Source organism: Phodopus roborovskii, unplaced genomic scaffold (genome assembly GCF_943737965.1).
Source record: "Phodopus roborovskii unplaced genomic scaffold, PHOROB, whole genome shotgun sequence".
NCBI lineage: Eukaryota > Metazoa > Chordata > Mammalia > Rodentia > Cricetidae > Phodopus > Phodopus roborovskii.
Window position 1 is genome coordinate 9,222,752 of NW_026126558.1, and position 20,149 is coordinate 9,242,900.

The 20,149-nt window shown below is 50.8% G+C and overlaps 1 protein-coding gene across 1 annotated transcript; it reads left to right on the forward strand.

Annotated features, from left to right (window-relative positions):
- Positions 1-1,360: 1,360 nt before the first annotated feature.
- On the forward strand, positions 1,361-18,024 carry Meak7 (MTOR associated protein, eak-7 homolog). Its single transcript, XM_051201424.1, has 8 exons — positions 1,361-1,444; positions 6,394-6,562; positions 8,595-8,825; positions 9,569-9,713; positions 12,091-12,519; positions 14,664-14,782; positions 16,213-16,392; positions 16,820-18,024. Exons 2-8 carry the CDS (start codon positions 6,416-6,418, stop codon positions 16,937-16,939), a joined length of 1,371 nt encoding a protein of 456 aa, XP_051057381.1. The 5' UTR covers positions 1,361-1,444; positions 6,394-6,415; the 3' UTR covers positions 16,940-18,024.
- The last annotated feature ends 2,125 nt before the right edge of the window (positions 18,025-20,149 follow it).

Genomic DNA, 20,149 nt, shown 5'->3' on the forward strand with positions numbered 1-20,149 from the left:
CTGAAGACTTATGTTGCCCTCGAGGACCCAAGAACTGTCTTGGCTGCTCAGCCCATCAGAAAACTGACTCAGGTAGTTTTCACAGGAGCTTGTTGGAGGGTGGGGCTCAAGTCAGTTTAAGACATCTGAAGCAAGTCCAGGACTGGGCTCTTGGTTCCCAAGGACTGCAATTAAGTTGGCTGTGGAATGCTGAGAACAGAAACCACAAGGCAGGTCAGCTTCTGGTGGTCATGTTACTTCAGTCCATCTTGGGGAGCCACCTTCCCAATTTCTTTTCTCCTTTGAGATCTCTCCTTTTTCTTCCAGTCTCTGTCTTCTAGGCTGCCCTTGAACTCACTGTGTAGACCAAGCTGGCTGCAAACTTTCAGCCATCCCCTGTCTAGGCCTCCTGGAGCGTTGAAATTATAGGTGTGTGCCACCACTCGCACCTGGGCTGGTGTCATTTTTAAAAATTATGTTTGTGGGCATTTTGCTTGATGTACAACACATGTGTGATGCCTTGTGGAGTCCAGAAGAGGGTGTCAGATCCCTTGGAACTGGAGTTACAAGCAGACGTGAGCTGACACTTGAGTTCTGAACCAGCGTCCTCTGTTAGAGCAGCAAGTGACCTGACTACTCTACCACCTCTCCAGCATTTGGTGTCATTTTCCCAGCTACAATTTCAAACGGCAAAGCTCTGTTACTGTGGGCTTGGGAGGAGTTCCCTGTGCGACTCGGATGGTGGAGTTCTCTGGAAGCCGCTGCCTGTTAGTGGGGACATCACTGCTGAGAATTCCGAAGCTTCCCTGCATCCTGTCTCTGCTGTGTCTTCCACAGCACCAGAAAAAGCCAGGTGGGGCTGACAGGAAGCTATTCCACTCTTCTGGGGACAAGACCGGTTGGCATCTATTTCTGTGTGACAAGTGCTACACTGGCCGGCGGAATGGACTGCAGGAGGTAAGGGGAGGGGATCAGATTTCCACTGTAGCCCTTGCGGGCCAGTCCCAGCTCAGGCCCCCAGTTCCCGGCTTCCAGATCCTCTACTGTACTCACAGCTCCCCTGCTAGGACCCCCCCCCTTCTTCCAGGCCCCCTTTTCTCACTCTCAGCCCCCTGCTCTCAAACCCCATGCTCTGTTCCCAGCCTCTCGGCAGCTTCCCAGCATCCCCTCAAGCCCTAACCTTCCTAACCTACCTTCCTAGAACACCAGCCGCCATGCTCTAGCCCTATACCCGGGTGCTCCTCCAGCGAGACTCAAATTCACCGCTCCCAGGCTCCGCCCACCCCTGCAAATTACAACCCCATTGGTTGAGCTCTTTATAGGGCTCCGCCTCTGAATTTCCCTTCCCCAATTGGTGCTCACGACGGTCCGTCAGCGCCGTTGCTAGGGAATGGGCTGGGCGACCGGGGCAACCCTGGCCCCTTGGACGCACCGGAAGGAGCTCGGTCCCTGTGAGCCAAGGCCGGTGAGCCGGAGATTGGGCACACTGAGGGAGGCTATGGATAGCTCAAGGAAGGAAGCTTACTCGGGTGGTCCGAGTAAGCCCCCAAGGAGCCTTCCCTCGGTCAAAGCTGCTGTCAGAGAAGCAGAAAGAGCCTGGGAAGGGTGAAACTGGGTGTGCTCAGGAGTCTGTGGGCCTGCCTTATTTTCCAAGACAAACCCAGGAATTCTTCAGAGCTGAGCTCAAAACCCAGTCAGGGAGAGGCTAGGGAGGTGCCCTGGCCTGTACTCCTGAGGCCCCCCCCCCCGCCCCCCGGTTGGGCTGGAAGGAGAGCGGCCAGCTTGCATAGGCGCCAGTGGGCTCAAGGATTCAAATCTGGGCTTGATGGTGCTACTCAGATGTGGTGGTGGACATTGACTTCAGGAACTGAACAGAGGGTCATGATCCCTTGGAGGCCTTATGGGAAGAGGCCCGAGGCACACCCGGACCTGCCACCAGGAGTCCGGGGCAGCAGAGAACCTATCCCATGCTTTAGGACAAACAAACTCAAGGAGCTCCCATTTATTATTGTGGGCCCATCCGTGTTTTTGTTTTGTTTTTGTTGTTGTTGTTTTTGGCCTCCAGGAAGTAGGACCAGATACCCTTGGATGGCTTTATTCAATCTGATGCCCTAATGTTAAATGATTCATCCGAACTTATTAAAACATGGTAGGTCACACTCCACTCAAGGCTGTGGAGTAGAGGCTTGGTGATGGGACTTCACAGTTGAGAGGCTGGGCTCCTCTGGGAATGGATCACCTGGTTGGGGGAGGAGAAAGGACCTGATTAGCTAACAAGGGTGGTGGGGTATTGAGGATGGGCTGCTGCTGAGATTGGCTTGTTCGAGGAAGTGCACAGGTGGGTTTAGGAGACTTAAGATATCACCAGGCAAAGGCTTACTCCTTGATTATACCCAGGTGTGGAAGCAGTCATGTGCCCGTGGTTATGGAACAAGTGTTCAGTGAGGCCAAGTTTGCTCCGGTTGTGACTGCAGAGCTCTGGTGCTGAATGGAGAAAGGTCAGGGCTGTGACTATGGGTGACCTTCACGGGGTGACTCCTGTTTGATCCCTGCCCTGCATTCTCAAGCCATGGCTGGAAGCTTTGTGGTGGGTGAGGTTCTGTGCCCTGTAAGGTGCTTAGCAGTATCCTTGGCCTCTGCCTGGTGGATGGGAACAGCACCCTCCCCTACCGCCATTTCTGATAAAAAAAAAAAAAAAAAAAAAAAAAAAATGGCTCTGATCCACGTCAAATGTCCCTTCTGGTTTACAAGGCTGACACACACTGCTACAAGTGACCTTACAGTAACTGAGGTGCCTTTACCTGCAAAGGGTGGATATAAATTGGCAGGGGAAGGCTGTCCCTTGTACTGAGGTGTCCCCATGGAGGCCCTGGACACTGGATGGAACCTGCCTCTGATTGCTGTTTGCACACAACAGAAACCTTCCTCCTGGGAGCTGACAGATTCCCTGCCACATTACAGAGCTTATAGCTTGGAGGAACAGTGTGGAGCCTGAGAACCAGTCTTCCTGCAGTTGTGAAAGGAACGGAGACAGTTTGCCTTTCAGCTACAGTGGCTGGGGTGTCTTCCCTGAGCTGGGGCTCTAGACCTGCCCTTCCCCTGCAGGCTGCCCTTCCCATGTAGCCCCCCACACCTTCCCCCTTCCCCACAGAGCAGCTGTGTTCCGGCTGTGTTCCGGCTCTGCCCTGGCATCTGACCGTTTCCTGCTGCCCCTAGCTTGTTTTCTGTTCAAGGCCTGGTGCTTAGCAATTAATTTCTCAGTAAGTTGGGTCCCCACTGTGGCTTCCTGTTGGCAGGCCATGGCTATGTAAGTGATGTCACTGAGCAGGGGCAGGCCATGTGTGCTGGAGCAAGTGGTGCTGACCATGGGGCTCTTGTGGGTTGGGGGAGGGCTTGAGCCCTTGGGGGCTGCTTCTTGGGATTTGGTGAAGAATTAGCACTGGGAAACCCACAAAGTGGAAGGAAAGGGTGCCATCTACCTTTCCTGTCATTGTGACCAAACACCTGACAAAGCAATTTAAGAGAAGGGTGCTCTATTTGGTTTGCAGTTTGAGGGGATACAGTCCATCACGGGGGCGGGGGGGGGGGGGATCACAGAGGCAGGGACATGAGGCAGCTGGTCACATAGCATCCACAGTCAGGAACCTGAGAGAGATGAATACGGGTGCCCAGCTTCCTTTATCCTTTTTATTCAGCCCAGGACCCCCCCCCCCCCAGCCTTTGGCCTGGTGCTGTCCACAGTTAGGGTGTGTCAGTCAACCTAATCACAGTGATCCTTCACAGACTTACCCAGAGCTGTCTCCCAGGTGATTCCACATTCACCAAGTTGACAACTAAGATTATCTATGACAGAGCAAACTATGTCCTGAGAGGCTGCAAGGGAATAGACTCAGCCATCAGTATATGTGTCTTGTCACCTCAGGCTAAGGCATGGGATAGTGGTGGTGAATCACAGTCCCCTTGTAGCCTTCAGATTGGAGCCAGGAGTCAGACATGGCACAGGGAAAAGCTGTGGGGTCAGGTATCAGGGTCCCTGTGGGGGACAAAGCAGGACAAGGAAAGGGCAGGGCTTGCCCCTGGGTGGGGACTACCAGGGAGTTCTTCAGAGGATGTGACCTCTGAGCAGAGTGATGAGCAGAGTGATGGAATCAGCTTGTGGCACTTGGTGGCATCTCACTGGAGTCAGTGAACTCAGTGCCACCAAGCTCATGTTGGGAGGGCAGGACGGCACACAGTCTACGAAGCATGAGTGGGAGGGGATTTCCAGGAAATGTCATGAGTGCCAAAGTTAGAAATGAGAGCTGGAGGACAGTGAGGACTGACAAGGAGGAAGGAAGCTGCCTGAGAATATAATTCTGACATCCCATGATTTCTTAGGAGTTTGCTGGGGTGGGAGCAGCTACCAGTGGGCCCTGAGCCTCCATGCCTGACAGAAGGCTACTGTCTGCAAACCATTCCCTTAGTAGGCTTCTTGAAATCTGCCACTTGTGTGAGGCACAACTCTTGTCAGAAGCCCTCAGGCCTTCTGATGCCCCTTTGCTGCTAGATTGATCCATTGAGGGAGATAGGGCCTTATGTATCCCAGGCTGGCCTTGAACTCACTACCCTAACATAGCCTCCCAAGTGCCTGGATTTCAGGTGTCACCACCAGGCCAGGCTTCCTTCAGATTTCTTTCTTTCTTTCTTTCTTTCTTTCTTTCTTTCTTTCTTTCTTTCTTTCTTTCTTTCTTTCTTCCTTTCCTTCCTTCCTTCTTTCTTTCTTCCTTTTTTTTTTCTAATTTTTTCTTTTGTTTTGTTTGTTTTTCTCTGTATCTTTGGAGGCTGTCCTGAAACTCACTCTGTACCAGGTTGGTCTTGAACTCACAGAGATCTGCCTGTCTCTGCCTCCCAAGTGATGGGATTAAAGGTGTGTGCCACCACCGGCTGACTCCTTCAGATTTTCTAGGAGGGGGATGAGCACCCGAAGGCCTGAGCCTTGACCACTAAGCATTCCTCCGTCCTAATTCTGCTCTAGCCCTCTGTCCCCTTTTGCTTCTCAGGCAGAAATGAAGCTACTGAACTGTCCCTTCCCTCAGAGTCCTCTTCTTCCCTCAGAGCCCTCCCCACACCACTCAAGCCAGCTTGGAATCCATTTTGAGCCCTCCCAACACCCTGGTCTACTGTTCTGCCCCAGGCCTGGGGCTGTGTTGGCATTTTCTGTTGTCATTGTCCCAACCCTACCTTAGGACACTTTACAGTGGTCCCCACTTGGTTCCTGATGGTTGGATGGCTCCTGCGAACTGTAGAAGTGTGTCTCCTTCCCTGTACTTCCTAGCTGTTTGGAAGTACACTGTTCTTCACTGTCCCCTCCTGAGTACCCTAAACAACCATGACACTGCGTCTGGAGACCCCCCCCCCCCCCCCCCGCTGGAAGTCATTCGCTTTTTGGTTGCTGTTTAAAATTCATCTGGGGTGACCGATAACCTGACTGAGTCCCAGATAGCTTAGTGTTTGGATCCCAGGGGTCTGTTCTGTGTGACAGCATGGGCGTGTCCCTGGAGGGATGGGGTTCAGCTGTGCTGCTGCCTGGTTTGGAGGTGAGGCCAACCTCGTGCTGCTGGCTGTGGAGTACAGCCTGGACTTGCTGCCAAGTCTCTTTAAAGTGGTTAGGTTGAATGGTGTATGTATCATGGGCTGAGTGAGCCCTGTGGAGGGACATGTCTTCTGGGGAAACTTGGCAGCATGGAAGCCTGTCCAGAGCAGGGCCCTAGCCACCCCCCCCACCCCAAAGACAGCAGAGAACAAAGGTTGGCAAGGGTGTGGAGGAGGTGGGACCTTGTGCTGGGCTGGTGGGAATGTAATTGGAGGACAAGATGGCAGCTCCTCAGAACATGGAGAGTTCCACTGTCCCATGTCTGAGGCTTGAAGCCTGTGGAGGAAGTACAGAGACCCCAAAAAGAGGGACTCAAGTGCGTGGGATTGCAGCAGCACTATCTGTAATAAGCTCACAGTGGAAGTAGCCCAGTGCCTACCAGTTAGTGATTGGTGAACAAAATGTGGCATGTCCATACAATGGCATGTCATTTAGCCATGAGGAGGAGTGAGGTATTGGTAAGTGCTAAAACATTGCTAAGTAATCTATTCTGGCTTAGGCTCGTGGCTACCACTGCCCGTGATTCAGTCTCCTGAATATCAGTGGGCTGTGCCACTATACCAGGGCCAAGTAGTATGGTTTTTAAATGAAGGAATGATGATGGGTCAGCACGGGCCCGAGACATTTCATGTGTGTCAGCTGTTAATTTCTACCCCATCAGATCAGAATTTACATCAAACGTATTTTAGCTGCACTTTGCAGTGAGTGGTTGTTTGCCACCATGGGTTTTCAATATCTTGGTGATTTTCATGCTGTAACTTTTCTCTCTTCCTGGTGTGCAGAGAGCTCCAGAGACCAGGCAAGATGGGGAATGCCAAGAGCCTGCCGAGCCAGAAAACATGCTCCAAGTTCCTGTCCGAGGAACAGGCTGAGGTGGACAGGCTGTTTGATGCACTGTCATCTAATAAAGGTGGCTCAGCAACGGAGACGTTCTCTCTGGAGGCACTAAAGGCAAGAAGGGGCCACGTGGTGGGGATTTAGAGTCTTCGGCTGTGGTGAGCACTAAAAAGCTGGTGTTTGGTGAATGACCCCTGTTTTTGGCACTGTGGGCTCCATGACTATATCACAGCTGTGCTCTCTGTCCTTGTAGGGCGGAAAGGTAGAAAGCAGCCATGGGCCATGGATGAACAGCAATCCCACTCTGTGTTTTGAGACAGTCTTGGCATATAGCCAAAGCTGGTTTAACCTGGAATTCACAGGCTGGCCCTAAACTGACAGTGGGTCTCTTCCCTCAGTCCTCTAAGTGCTGGTGCAGAAATACAGTGTCTTATATGTACTAAAGCAAGGACCTGATGTCAGGCATGGCTGTGCCTGTCTGTGGTCCACACACTCAGGAGGCTGACAGGGATCCCTGGGCCTACCAAGGCCTTGGCTCAGAAAACAGGAAGAAGGGTCCGAGGGAAAGATGGAAAGGACAGAGGGAACTTGGAATGGACAGTATCTGTAGTCTACGGAGCCATTCTAAAGCTTTTTCTTCTACAATAGTGGCTCTCAACCTGTGGGTCACAACCCCTTTGGGGGCTTCGAATGACCCTTTCACAGCAGAAAACACAGATACTTACATTATAATTCATAACAGTAGCAAAATTACAGTTATGAAGTAGCAATGAAAACAGTTTTATGGTTGAGACTGTGTCGCTGTAGCACAAGGATCTGTATTAGAGGGTGGCAGCATCAGGAAGGTTGAGAGCCACTGCTGTAGAGCATGCAGAAGGCAACTGAATGGGGGCTTCGTGGATCCACCGCCACCGTCAGCTAACCAGCTGTTCCAGGTGTTATGGGAGCTCCACATGTGATATATGTGCATATGTGAACATGTGCATGGGTATATGTGGGTGACTAAGGCTCAGCTGCGTGTGCATGCAGCTGGAGGGATAGATTAGTCAAGCCTGCAGCATTTATCATGGTCCATAGTGACACGTTGCTGTGCAGCTTGGTGACTCTTTGGGAGGCAGTAGTGGCTTCTATGCCTCAGCACATTGAGGACCACCCTTTCCATGTGTGAGGGGTGCGCCTGGCAGCAGCTACACCATTCAGTAGGACAGGTTAGGGGTGACCTGAGCTATGGAGAGGATCCAGCACAGACCCTGCTCTGTAGGACATCTGCTACTTTGTGAGACACATTCCCTCTCTACTTCTTTGTAACCCCTGGGCCAAAACAGATTTGATGGCTCTAGCAGAATGTTAAAGTCTTAAGAGTCAGTTGGTCTAATGGCCGATGCTGTAGCTCAGTGGGAGAAGTGTGCTTAGCTGTTGTGTGTAAGGCTCAGCATTGCAAAGGAAAGAGTGAAAAATAGTTTAAAACATAGCAGGAGTAAGAGGCAGCTAGTTCATAGTGGCTCAGTGCAGAGGCCACACCAGCTCCCCACAGGCGTGGCCCACATGTTCTTGAGCTCAGACAAGTGCTGCAGCTGTAAGAATCTGTGAACACAGAGCCCTAAGCAGAGTGAGGAGCAGCAGCAGGAAGGCCATGCCTGGCCTAGGGAGACTGGAGTGTGAGGTGCAGTCAGTGACTAGACAGGAAGTATATGATGGCCACGATGAACTGGAATATTTTGTTCTTTTTCTTTTTAAGTAATTAATTAGTTAATTAATTAATCAATTGGTTTTCTGAGGTAGGGTTTTTCTGTGTAACCCTCACTGTGTAGACCAGGCTGCCCTTGATCTCAGAGATACACCTGCCTTTCCCTCCCAAGTGCTGGGATTAAAGGTGTGTGCCACCACTGCCTGGCTTTCTTTCCCCCTACTACTAGAGATCAAACCCTGGGCCTTCCATATGGCACTGAGCTTTTTACCACTGAGCACCCCAGCTTGAGCCACTTCACTTTGGGACCCTCTGGTTGGGGACCCGGTACTGTGGGGACTTAGGAAGGTTATGCAGCTGCAGGTGGCATCTGTGGAGCAGTGGTTGGTCTTGTCCTCAGCTTGTTTTCCAGTGCACCAGTGCACCCTGCCTAAGGTCTTTTCTGTTTGTTTCCAACAGAACCATGTCAAGGAAGCTCTTCCTCCAGTGATGGTCACCAGGCTATATAATGGCATGTGGAGGGTCAAGCCAACCCACAAGGCACATGGGGGCTCCAGGAATGTTTCCCGGGAGCAGTTCACAGTGTTCCTATCCCACCTGTTGAGAGGGAGCGTCGAGGAGAAGGGCCGTATGGTTATGAAAATAATCTTAGCTGCAGAGTGTCCTGTGAAGGCCAGAGAAGTCCTGAAGGTAGAAACTCCATGTCCTGGTAGAGGCTTGGGACAGTGGCTTAGGTAATGATGGCATCATGATGCTGGCCAGCCTCAGGGAGCTGAGCCCACACAATAGTTTAGTTGATTCAGAACTCTTGAACCAGTTTTGGCAAACTTTTAGGTGAAGTAAGGGTGTTACTAGAAGATTGAAAGCCGGGGTCTGGAGGGATGGCTCAGTGGTTAAGTTCCTAGCGACCACCTGGTGGCTCACAACCATACATGCAGACAGAGCATTTATACAGAAAATACATATAAATAAAATTTAAAAAAAAAAAGAAGGGAAGCCAGGCCTGGGGCACAGGCCTGACAACCCAGCTACTCAAGAGGGTCTAAAGCCAGCCTAAGCACCTTGGTAAGACCCTGTGTTTGGATTTAACAAAAAGGGGAAGAGGGCTAGGGATGTACTATCACTTGCTAGAATTTTCATATAACATCCACAAAAACCATGGCTCCACCCCTAGCAGCTCATAAAATAGGTATAGCAGACCACATCTGTAATTCCAGCACTTAGTAGGCACAGGCAGGAGGATCAGGACTTCAGGGTCACCTTCAGTCATATAGCAACTTGGAGCCAGCCTGGGCTACATGGGATGCTCAGAAAAGAAAACTAATACATGGGTAGCTACACAGAGTGGGGTGACACCCATGCTGAGGTCCACTGTGGTTGGTGCTGGGAGTGGGTCGGGGAGGGTTTGGCTTTAACAGTGAAGTATTTCCTAGTTCACAGAGGAACTGGTAGCCTCTCTGGTGCATGTGCTGACCCACCGGCGTGAGCTTCGAGGCTGGACTCGGAGGAAACCCAAGGCATCCCCCACCAGTGTGCAGGTGATGGCTGCCCAGCTGCTCTCACAGATGAAGTTTCAAGGCAAGTGTGGGTCATCCTCTGCCATTCAGGTCTTGGCATGGTGGGGGTGCCACAGTTGCTGGGACTATACCCTCCCAGGGAAGCTCTGCTGTGGTGTGTGCCTCTCTCCCTTGATCTGTGATTGCTCTGTGGGATGCCCTTGGGCAGAAGCTATTGTGACATCACATTTTCTCCTCTGGTTTCAGTGCCTGAAATATTTTTTTTCTTGGTCAATCTAGTAGAAAGGGTCTCTATATTTTTGTTGAATTTAAAGAAAGATTAATGTTTAGCCTGGATGGTGGTGGTGCACACTTTTAAATCCAGTGCTCACGAGGCAGAAGCAGGTGGATCTCTGTGAGTTTGAGGCCGGCCTGGTCTACAGAGTGAGTTCTGGGGCAGCCAGGGGTGCACAGAGAAACCCTGTCTGTGAAGGCCAGAAGAGGGCATCAGATCCGAAGGAACTGGAGTTATAAATGGTTGTAAGCCGCTTAATGTACTGCTGAGAACCAGACCCAGGTTCTCTGTGAGAGCCATCTCTTTAGCTGGTTTGTTAATTAAAAAGAACAACTTTTTTTTTTTTTAAAGTCTGGGTGATTCTTCTCTGTCTTCCCAGTCCATTTTACTGTTTATTATTTGCACTAGACTTGCTTGTGTCTCCTTAGTTTTTCTCTCTTTCTGTGTAGTGTGTTTAGGGTAAAAGGGCCAGTAAAAGAAATACATCCTGACCCAGCAACCAGAGCCAAAAGGTTAAGAAACACACCCTGTCTATGAAACCAGAGCCAAAGAAACATACTCTGTGCCAGACCAGCTCAGCACAAAAACCAACCAATGCTAGAGCAGGAAATCTAGCCAATCTCTGAGATTATTCAAACTCAGGGATGAAATAAAACCTGACTAATTTTCACCCGGGAAAAACTCTGCCCCTAAGAGGCCCTATATAAGGGAGCTGCCTTTTTCCATCCTGACAGAGCAGCCTCCCTCCTAGCCCCTTGCTTCCCAATAAAATCTCTTGAATGAGGTTTGGGTGAGACACACACACACACACACACACACACACACACACACACACACACACACACACACGCACACACACACACACACACCCCGCCCCCAAGAGGAGAACTAACAATTTTCACAGGACACACACACACACACACACACACACACACACCCTGCCCCCAAGAGGAGAACTAACAATTTTCACAGGAGCAGAGCAGAGTAAAATTGTAACACTTTTGCTGGTGAAACTTTCTGCTACTCTGGGACCTGAGCAGGGGAACCTTCTCCTACCCGAGAAGAGTCACTACATTTGGGGAAACCTTTCCCCTGAGCAGGGCTGTAAGATGCTATACTTACAGTGACTTTGTGGAGTTCCTTGGCTCCCGACTGCCAGGATTCTTTTCCATCTGAGCGGCAATACTTAGTGTATACATGCTCATGTCAGGCGTCTTCAAGCTCTCTCCATCTTATTTCTGAGACAGGATCTCTCATTGAACCCGGGGCCCACCAGTTGGCTAGGCTGGCTGGCCCAGAAGCCCCAGGGATCCACTTGTCTCTGTCTCCATTCCCCAGTGCTGAGGTTAGACACAGCTGGGGATCTGAACTCAGGTCTTCAGGTTTGCTTGGCAGGTACTCTACCAACCAAGCCATCTCCTCAGCACCCTTGTTTCTTAAGGTTTAAGTGGTTAATTTGCTGTCTCCCTTCTTCAGTGTAGGTGTTTGTAGCTATGAGAGTTGCCCTCCAAATGCCCCTTTAGCTGTATTCCCAAGGTTGCCGTGTGCTGCGTTTGTTATTATGCATCTCAGTGTGTCCTTTCAGTTTTCCATCTAGTTTTATTATGTATGTAGTATGTACACATGCATGTGGGTGCCTACAGAGGCCAGAAGAGGGTGTTAGATCTTCTGGAGCTGGGGTTACAGCCACTCAAGAGCCACCAGACATGGGTGTTGGAATCCAACTTTATAACAGGGTGTGATGTTGCATGCCTTTAGCCCCAGCACTCCGGAGACAGAGGCAGGTGGATCTCTGTGAGTTTGAGGCCAGCCTGGTCTACAAAGCAAGATCCAGGACAGCCAGAGCTGTTACACAGAGAAACCCTGTCTTGAAAAACCCAAAATAAGTAAATAAATAGATCAAAATTATACAAAGAAATAGAGATTCGAGTTTTGCTAATATAGCCAAAATACGTTTCTAACCTGTATATTGTGGATATTGTTATATTTTACAGTGGATTTTCATAGTGGCTGTTTGAAGCTGGAAGTGCTCATGAGACTTCCGACATGCCTCGGCTCAGATGAGCCATACGTGACTTGTGGTTCTTAGATTGGTTATTGCAGGCTTGGGTGGTTGCTGTCAGGTGACACGGTGGGCTCACTAATGCCGATTCCCTCTCCTTAGATGGCCACACGTTTCTGGAGCCTCAGTGCCTGGACCAGGTCTGCGACCAAACCATGATCGAAGACTGGGTGTTCCATGTCCCTCATGTGGGCATATTTCTGAGTGTGGTCGTCCATCGGGGCCTTCACCTCCTGAACTCGTCCCTTGACCTTTCCACGCTGATTCCTGAGTGCCAGGTGGGCCAAGAGCAGCACTTTGAGAGCATTCTGGACGTGCCATCTATCATCTACCTCAACTCCCACCTGGCCGCAGAGCAGCGGCACCGCTGGCGCCTGCTGTTCTCCACACAGCTCCATGGACACAGCTTTTCTCAGCTGTGCAGTCACATCACACACCAGGGGCCCAGCCTGCTGGTAATCGAGGACAGGGACGGCTATGTCTTTGGTGGCTTTGCCTCCTGTTCTTGGGAGGTCAAGCCTCAGTTTCAAGGTAAGACCTTAGGTATGTCGCTGGTTGGGGTTAACTGTCACCCTGGTACAGGCAAGCATCCCCTGGGGAGAGAGTTTTAGGTGTTATCCAGAGCAGGCTGTTAATTGATGTGGGAAGAGTCCGCCCATTGATGGTGTACCATTTTGTGTGCTGGGCCTAAACTATACAGGAGTAAAGAAAGCTAGCTGAGAGCGAGTGGGCATTGCAGGTGCAGTCTTTATCCCCTTCTGTGACTGTGGTTGTGGTGTGCATAGCTGTCTGAGTTCTTGACTTCCCCGAAATGATGAGCCCAATAGTTCCCTTTCCCTATGTTGCTTGTTGTCTGGGTCTTATCACAGCAACAGACAGGAAACTAGGATACTTACATTTGTTGCTGTGGCCAGCTACCTGACAGAAGAAGCGCTGAGGGGAGGGAGGCTGTGTCATGGCTCTCAGTTTGTGGGGGATAGTGTTCATCATGGTGGTCAAAGCAGGGTGGTGGAGTGGGTGACTGCTGCTTGTCAACAGCCTGGTGGGTTAGGAAGCACTGTAGTGAGGCTGGAGAGACAGCTCAGAGGTTAGAGTACTGGCTGCTCTTGCAGAGACACTGGTTTGATTCCCAGCACCTACATGATGGCTCTCAATTCCAACTCCAGTTCCAGGGGATCTTTCTGGATGCCCTCTTTCTGGCCTCTGGAGGCACTAGGTAGGCACATACATGTAGCAAAACACGTATACACACATTTTAAAAAAGCACAGTGTGAGGGGCTGAGCAGAAGTGGCACTGGGCCATAACCTCTGAGACCTGTCTCCCCAGCAACCCTCTTCCTCCTCCTCTGCATAAGGTTCCATAACCTCCCCAAACAGCTCCACTAGCCTGGCACCAAGTGTTCAGACAAGTGACCCAACCCATGGGAGACTTTTCACATTCAAATCCTAGCAGGGACCCTAACCCTGAAGGCTTGAAGAAGCTTGGGAAGGGCACAAGCCCTGGCTTTCATACATATTTGCACATACTTGTGTGTGCACACACAGACACGCACGCACGCACACACACACACACAGCCCCTGACCCTCCAATGGTTTCTTGACTGAAGCTGCAGTACAGGTATTATGCTCCTCTCTGGAATCACGGACCCCTTATTTGGCCCTGGCTGGGTGGTCAACCCTGCTTCCAGGTGACAACAAAAATGTCACCAGATGGAGGCCCGGGAGGGGATGTGAGTTGCCTCCTCGCAGGGGTTGGATGCTTGCTCACTGTACTGGCTCACAACCCTCCCCAGTGTTGCTACCTTGCTCCCTGCTTTTCTGATTTTGTGGCTTTGTTAGCCATGGAAGTCACATGTGACTGAGTCAGTTGTAACCTTCCCTCACTACTCTCACAGAGCTGTCCTTCCTGGCTGTCCCCAGGCTCCTTCGTAGGTGGCAGACTGCCTCCGGTGCCCGCAGATGGCCAAGGTGCCGTCGTGGCACCCCTATGTTACAGCGCACCTCTGGGCTTCCTCATCTTCATTCTGCAGATGCGGCTCTGGAGGCCAGGGGCGGGCAGGACTGCCATCCCTGGAATTCTTCTGGTCAGGCTGTTGGTCACAGGCCTGGGAGGGAAATGAGCTGTTGGTTGCACACACATGAATACACACGTGTTCTCTTGGTTCCCTAGATCAGGTGTGCTTGGGGTTTGATTTACTGCTAGGTTTTGGGGTGTTCCAGTTCAGGGAATGGTGGGAATGGCCTCCGAGTCCAAGTTTTCAAGTGTTGCCAGGCTGGCGGGTGGGTCTGTTTAGAAACAGCAGCCTCAGGATCTGCAGCCTGTGCTGTTTGCATTGTTGTCCTAGGAAGAGGCAGCACTGTGCCTGACTGGAGACTCCAGGGCCGGCTGCACTCGGCACCTCACTGTGCCCCTGCAGGCTCAGCTCTAGGGTTGAGTGAGCACAGATGAATGCCACTTCTCCAGAGCCTTTGCGCCAACCTCAGACAGTGCTGCAGGTCTCAGATCCTTGAGCCCTCAGCTTCTCCATTGGGGCCCCTAGACATCTGATCACCAAGACGCCCCTCCACACCTCTCCTTGGCTGCTGCGTTCCGAGATGTAGCCTGTCCCTGTTTGTAATTATTTGTGTCTGGCTCAGAAGCAGTGACTATTTCCTTGGCTCTCTGTCACTTCCAGGGGACAACAAATGTTTCCTGTTCTCCATCATGCCCAACATGGCCATGTACATGCACACAGGTTACAATGACCACTTCATGTACTTAAATCACGGACAGCAGACCATGCCCAATGGATTGGTAAGCAGGTGGGGAGGGGTGTCCCACCAGCCAGGTGGGAGTGTGTCTGCCCCTTCTGTGCTATGTACTGAGAGCCCGTACCAGGGCACATCTTCCTTAGTGATAGCCATGCCTTTGCTGGGCTTTCCCCTGGTTTGTGTGCAAGTAGCCTGGCCCTTTCCATGGACCCCAAATGATTGGCCTGTATCCCAAGAGGATGTTGATAGCAGACCTATTACAAGGCACTGCCGTATATGCTCAGTCTGCACACCAAGGCTGTGTGCTGAGCTTGTTGGAGGTGGGCAACCCCTGAGCTGAGGGCTCTGGGCACTGAGTTTGGTCATTAGTAACTTATGAGACAGGCTATGCTTGTGGTGGCCATATTCTTGAATGCTGATAGCCTCAGGAAGAAAAAGAGAGCAGGGGCGAGGGTAGGAGAAGGGAGAGAATGAGAGGAGAGAGGAGAAGAAAGTGGACAAGAGGGAGAGGAGGGAAGGAGAAGAGAGAAGAGGAAAAGAGAGGAAGCTGGAGGCCAGGCCAGAAATGCCAGCTGGATGCATGGTGGTCTAGGAGGACAGATGCCCACAAGGATGCTTGGCATGGACAAGAGCCACCCACCCTGCTGGCCTTTTTCTTTTGTCTGTTTCTTGATGAGCCTTCTGGGGGGAGGCCCAGCTCTGAGTTTACTGAGCTGAGAGCCAAGGAGACAGTTCCCTCAGCCAGCTACAGAGGGTCAAGAGTTCCCTCCCAGGCTGTGGGAGGGACATGGGCCAGGTCTCCAGGGCACCAGAGTTTAGGGGCACTGGAGCCCTCTCAGAGTAAGTCTGGCAGTCAGCCCCAGGAGCAGTCCCAGCATCCACAGGAACCACTCATCTTGGCCTAGGGATCAAAAACTGCTTCTTGACATGGGCTCGGATCCCCACATGTCCAAGATGGAAGCAGGCCATATCATGTGTTCCAGGCCCACCAGGGACAAGAGGGTGTGACAGAGGGTGACATCAGGACAGGGAGGCAGGGTAACAGCTGGCTTGAGCGTGGCAGTGGAACTATGTGGTGGGAAGAAAGGATCTGAGTTGCGCTCCTAGCCTGCCACCTTTCCTGAGGGGGCGTGGTGGGGACAGGGCACAGAGAGGTTTCCAGGGTTCCCATGCTCACCTCACCCCTGAGTAACTGCTTGGAACACTGTGGGAGTATGCAGAGTTCCTAGTCTGCTGTTCCCTGTGTGTAGCCTCACCAGAGAGCTGTGGAGTGTGGTCGGCTGATGTCCATGACCGTTTAGTAACTTGGAATGTGATTATAATCACAGTCCACAAAAACAAAACTTCCCACTACATTCCTACTTCCCCCATGTCTCAGGCTGGCCAAGAACACAAGACCTTCCCTGGTTCTCTCATGATTGATTGATCAAGCATGGCTGCTGACACTGATGTCTGTCTCCACTTGCTCCACAGGGCATGGGTGGGCAGCACCATTACTTTGGGCTTTGGGTGGCTGCTGACTTTGGGAAAGGGCACAGCAAAGCCAAGCCCACATGTACCACCTACAACAGCCCACAGCTCTCAGCCCAGGAGGACTTCCAGTTTGATAAGATGGAGGTGTGGGGGCTCGGTGATCTCTTAAAGACATGTCCGGTGAGTTCTGCATGGCAGTGGCCTCACACGGAGCCATGGCCTTTCTGCTTTTTCTTACTTTTGCTCTGCCTGCTTCTCTATCTGGGAAGTTTGTCTTTACTAGCTATGGGCCATGCCAGGATACATGCAGCAAAATAGGGTGTGGGTTTGCCTTGCAAGTGGGGACCTACCTAAGATGTGCACCTGGCCCAGATAGATGGCTCTTTGCCTTCCCTACCTGCAAGTCTGCAAGAACACTTGATTTCTGCATGATCCTGGCAATTGCATCCCAGCCAGGAAGGCTTCAGGGCACCCATGACACCTGGCCTTTTTGTGACTCCAGTCTGATAAGCTGATCTCTAGGAGGAAGTCACTATATGGCCCAGGTTGGTGGGAACTGTTATCTCCCTGTGTAGTCCTAAACATACTTATTCCCCTTCTTCCCAAGGTCAAGAACAAGAAGAGCATCCTTGACTCGAATCCTGCAGCCCAATCCCTGCTGGAGATCAGTGGACGGGCTCGCCACAGTGAGGGACTTCGGGAAGTTCCTGATGATGATGATGACTGAGGTCCCTGAACTGTGGGCTTCCTGGAGCAAGGGTAGGGACTCCTCCAGGGATGCAGTGCCGGGTAGGCAGAGCCCCTCACACCCTCTGCCATGACTCTGGCTTAGCTTTAACTAACACAGCCACATGACCACAACTAGGCCATCATGGATGTACTTAATCAGAACACAGCCATGCAAAGAAAAATCCCACTGAAGCCATAATTGATGGGTGTTGCCTCCCAGGATCCCTGAGCATAGGCTAGAACTTTGGCCTTATTCTTTGTTCATTTTATGTGGGTAGAATCCAAAGACAAAGATTTGGCTTGAAACCTGCTGGAAAGGTGGTTGTTGGGGACATGTATTCTGAGGGGGCTCTATGTGTGGCCTTTGCTCTGGGTCCTAGTGAACACCCTGATGGTCCACAGTGAGTGGAAAGACAGAGGTGTTCAGATGAGCATCTTGGTACTTTGGAAATACCCACCGCCCCACCTCCAGCATGGGATTTCTGGGTTTGTAGCTAAAGATCTGAAGGTAATGTTTCTGGGGGCAGGACTCCTCCAAACAGATTTTTGATGGGGGTGTCCATACAGCTATTTCAACACTTAAAATGAGTCTGATGGGCAAATGGGAAAACTTGACCTATCTACCCAGAGACCAAGCCATTAGTGTGCTGCTAACTTAACTATGAGGGTGTTTGGAGAGAGCTGAAGTCTGGGTGCTTGCTTAATGGATGCAGAAGACCCATCCCTGAAGTCAGTGGTGGGTGATGTTCAGTCTTGGCTGGGAGTGGCAGCCTCCAGGTACCTTCTCTGAGGTCACAGCTCAGGGCTTCTCAGAAAGATGATGAGTAATGGGATAGTACAGATGTACTTTATACAGACTCCTGTTATCCCAGAAGACTGAAAAGTACTCAGGTGGGCAGGCTACCCATCACACTCTGAGTCATTGCCGCCCAGTGTTACCCACTCAGAGGAGCCATGGGCCCCTCTCTGAGACCTCTACCTCTTCTGATTGCCTTTTGCTGTAAACTTCAACCTTTATAGATCTGATTAAGGTTCTGCCTTTGATTGTACAGTTTGCCTCAATTAAAAGCCATGGTAAAGCCAGCTATGTGCATTTTTCCAGTTCTGTGTTTTTTACACAGGAAGCTCCTAGAATACTTCATTCGTGTAACTGTCTTGAGCACAGCAGAGGATTTGAGGCATGTGCCTTCCAAACAGAAGTATTGTTTCTGTACATAGAGGGGTGTATGTATGGTGCAGACAAGAGCTGGGCCATTTTGGTTTTCTTGATAAGAAGCCAGTTGTCAATGGTATGTGGGATAGAGAGAAAATACTGGACTCTTCAGACAACCCTATTGTAACCTCACAGAATTAGGTCACTATGCTATGGAGTGGTTTTTTTTTTTTTTTTTTTTTTTTTTTTTTTTTTAAATAAAAATGTAGTCATGTCTCTTGTTAGTAGCAGGCCTGTGGTGCCCATTTCTTGGTGTGGCCCATTGGGAGGTCATGATAGCATGGCCCTCATGCTTTCTGACCTTTGTGTTGACTAGAGCTCAAGCCATGGATGGGATCCTGCTTCTCAGAACAGCACCCCAAAGACAGGAGGGTCTGGGATCCCTCTTGGGGTGCAGGTGACAGGCTCTGCTTCTCCGCATGTACCTGTAACAAATCTCTCAGGGCACAAATGTGTGTGGGATGTCAACCAGGCCCCAAGGAACTTCTCATCTCTTCCAATGAGGAGTGTGGTCTTTTGTGAAACTGGAACAAGAATTCAGCTGTGAGCGCCAGAGACCTCCTTACATATGGGGCCCAGAAAGGGCAGGAGGAAGAGGTAAGAAACACATCCCATGCTGCAAACATGGCTGCTGTTAGAGTGGATGTTTGTGTAAGGATCGGAAGGACAGCTCTGGGAAGGCATGCCCCCTCCTCCCGTGGGCTCCTCTGGAGGCCACCCTCTGCACAGTGGGGCACAGCTGTGTTTGGACACAGTATGTTTTTCAGTGGGAGTCACTCAGGGCTTCCCCATCCCCTTTCCTGCTGTTTCTGTCAGCTGTGCAGCTGCTGCATTCTGTTAGGCAGGCCAGCGTCTTACTGGAGGCTTATTGTTGCCGTAGTGACCATCATGTCTCTGGCTGGCATTGAGTCTCCAGGATGAACTGAGTGACTAGTTGGTTTAAAAGATGCTTCCCTCCCCCTCATTCGTTTTGATAATGCTGTGGGAGGCAACCCAGGGCTTGGTGCATACTAGGCAAATGCTCACTACTGTGCTGTGTCCCTACCCATTGACTTTTTGAGGTAGGGTCTCCTATATAGACTAAGCTAGTCTTGAAGTCATGATCCCCCCTATTTCTGCCTCTGAATGGTGTGACCACAGTTGTGCCACACCACACCACCTGGCTGAGGTATGACAGAGCTTTCAACGTCATTTCACCCCTGTAACATACTGAGTGCCTCCTTACCAGCTTCATTTTTCAGTGTCTATGGTGGTTTGAAAGAAAATGGCCTCCAAAAGAAGTGGCACTTCTGGGAGGTGTGGCCTTGTTGGAGGAAGTGTGTCACTGTGGGGGTGACACACTTTGAGGTCTCACGTATGCTCAAGCCATGCCCAGTGAGACAGTTCACTTGCTGTTGCCTTTTGGTCAGGATGTAGAATCCTCTAGCGCCGTGGCTGCCTGCATACCACTACACTCTCAGCTGCCATGCTCCCTACCATGATGATGGTGGACTGTAAGCCTCTGAACTGTAAGCCACTGCCTCAGTTACATGTTTTCATTTATAAGGCTTGCTGTAGTTATGGTGAAACCCTAACTTAGTCAGTGTCCGTTGGCTTTCTCTAGGCTGTTTTTTCCACCTGGCTTTATATGAGCATTTTTTTTTTTTTTTTTTTTTTTTTTTGAGGGCCAGAGAGATGGCTCAGCAGTTAAGAGCTGGTTGCTCTTCCAGAGGACTTGGGTTCAATTCCCAGCACACATATAGCAGCTTATAACTGTCTGTTACTTCCAGTTCCAGGGAATCCAGTGCCCTCTTCTGACCTCCTCGGGCAACAGGCACACATGGTGCACAGACATGCATGCAGGCAACATATGCATAAAACAAAAATAAAAATTTCAAACATTAAAAAAAGCTTCTGTCAAACAAAGCAAAACCATACTTATTTGGAGTGGTTAAGATTCTTCATAGTTTATTCAGCTTTATCTGTGTTGATTTTCCTGCACATGAATTTTAGATG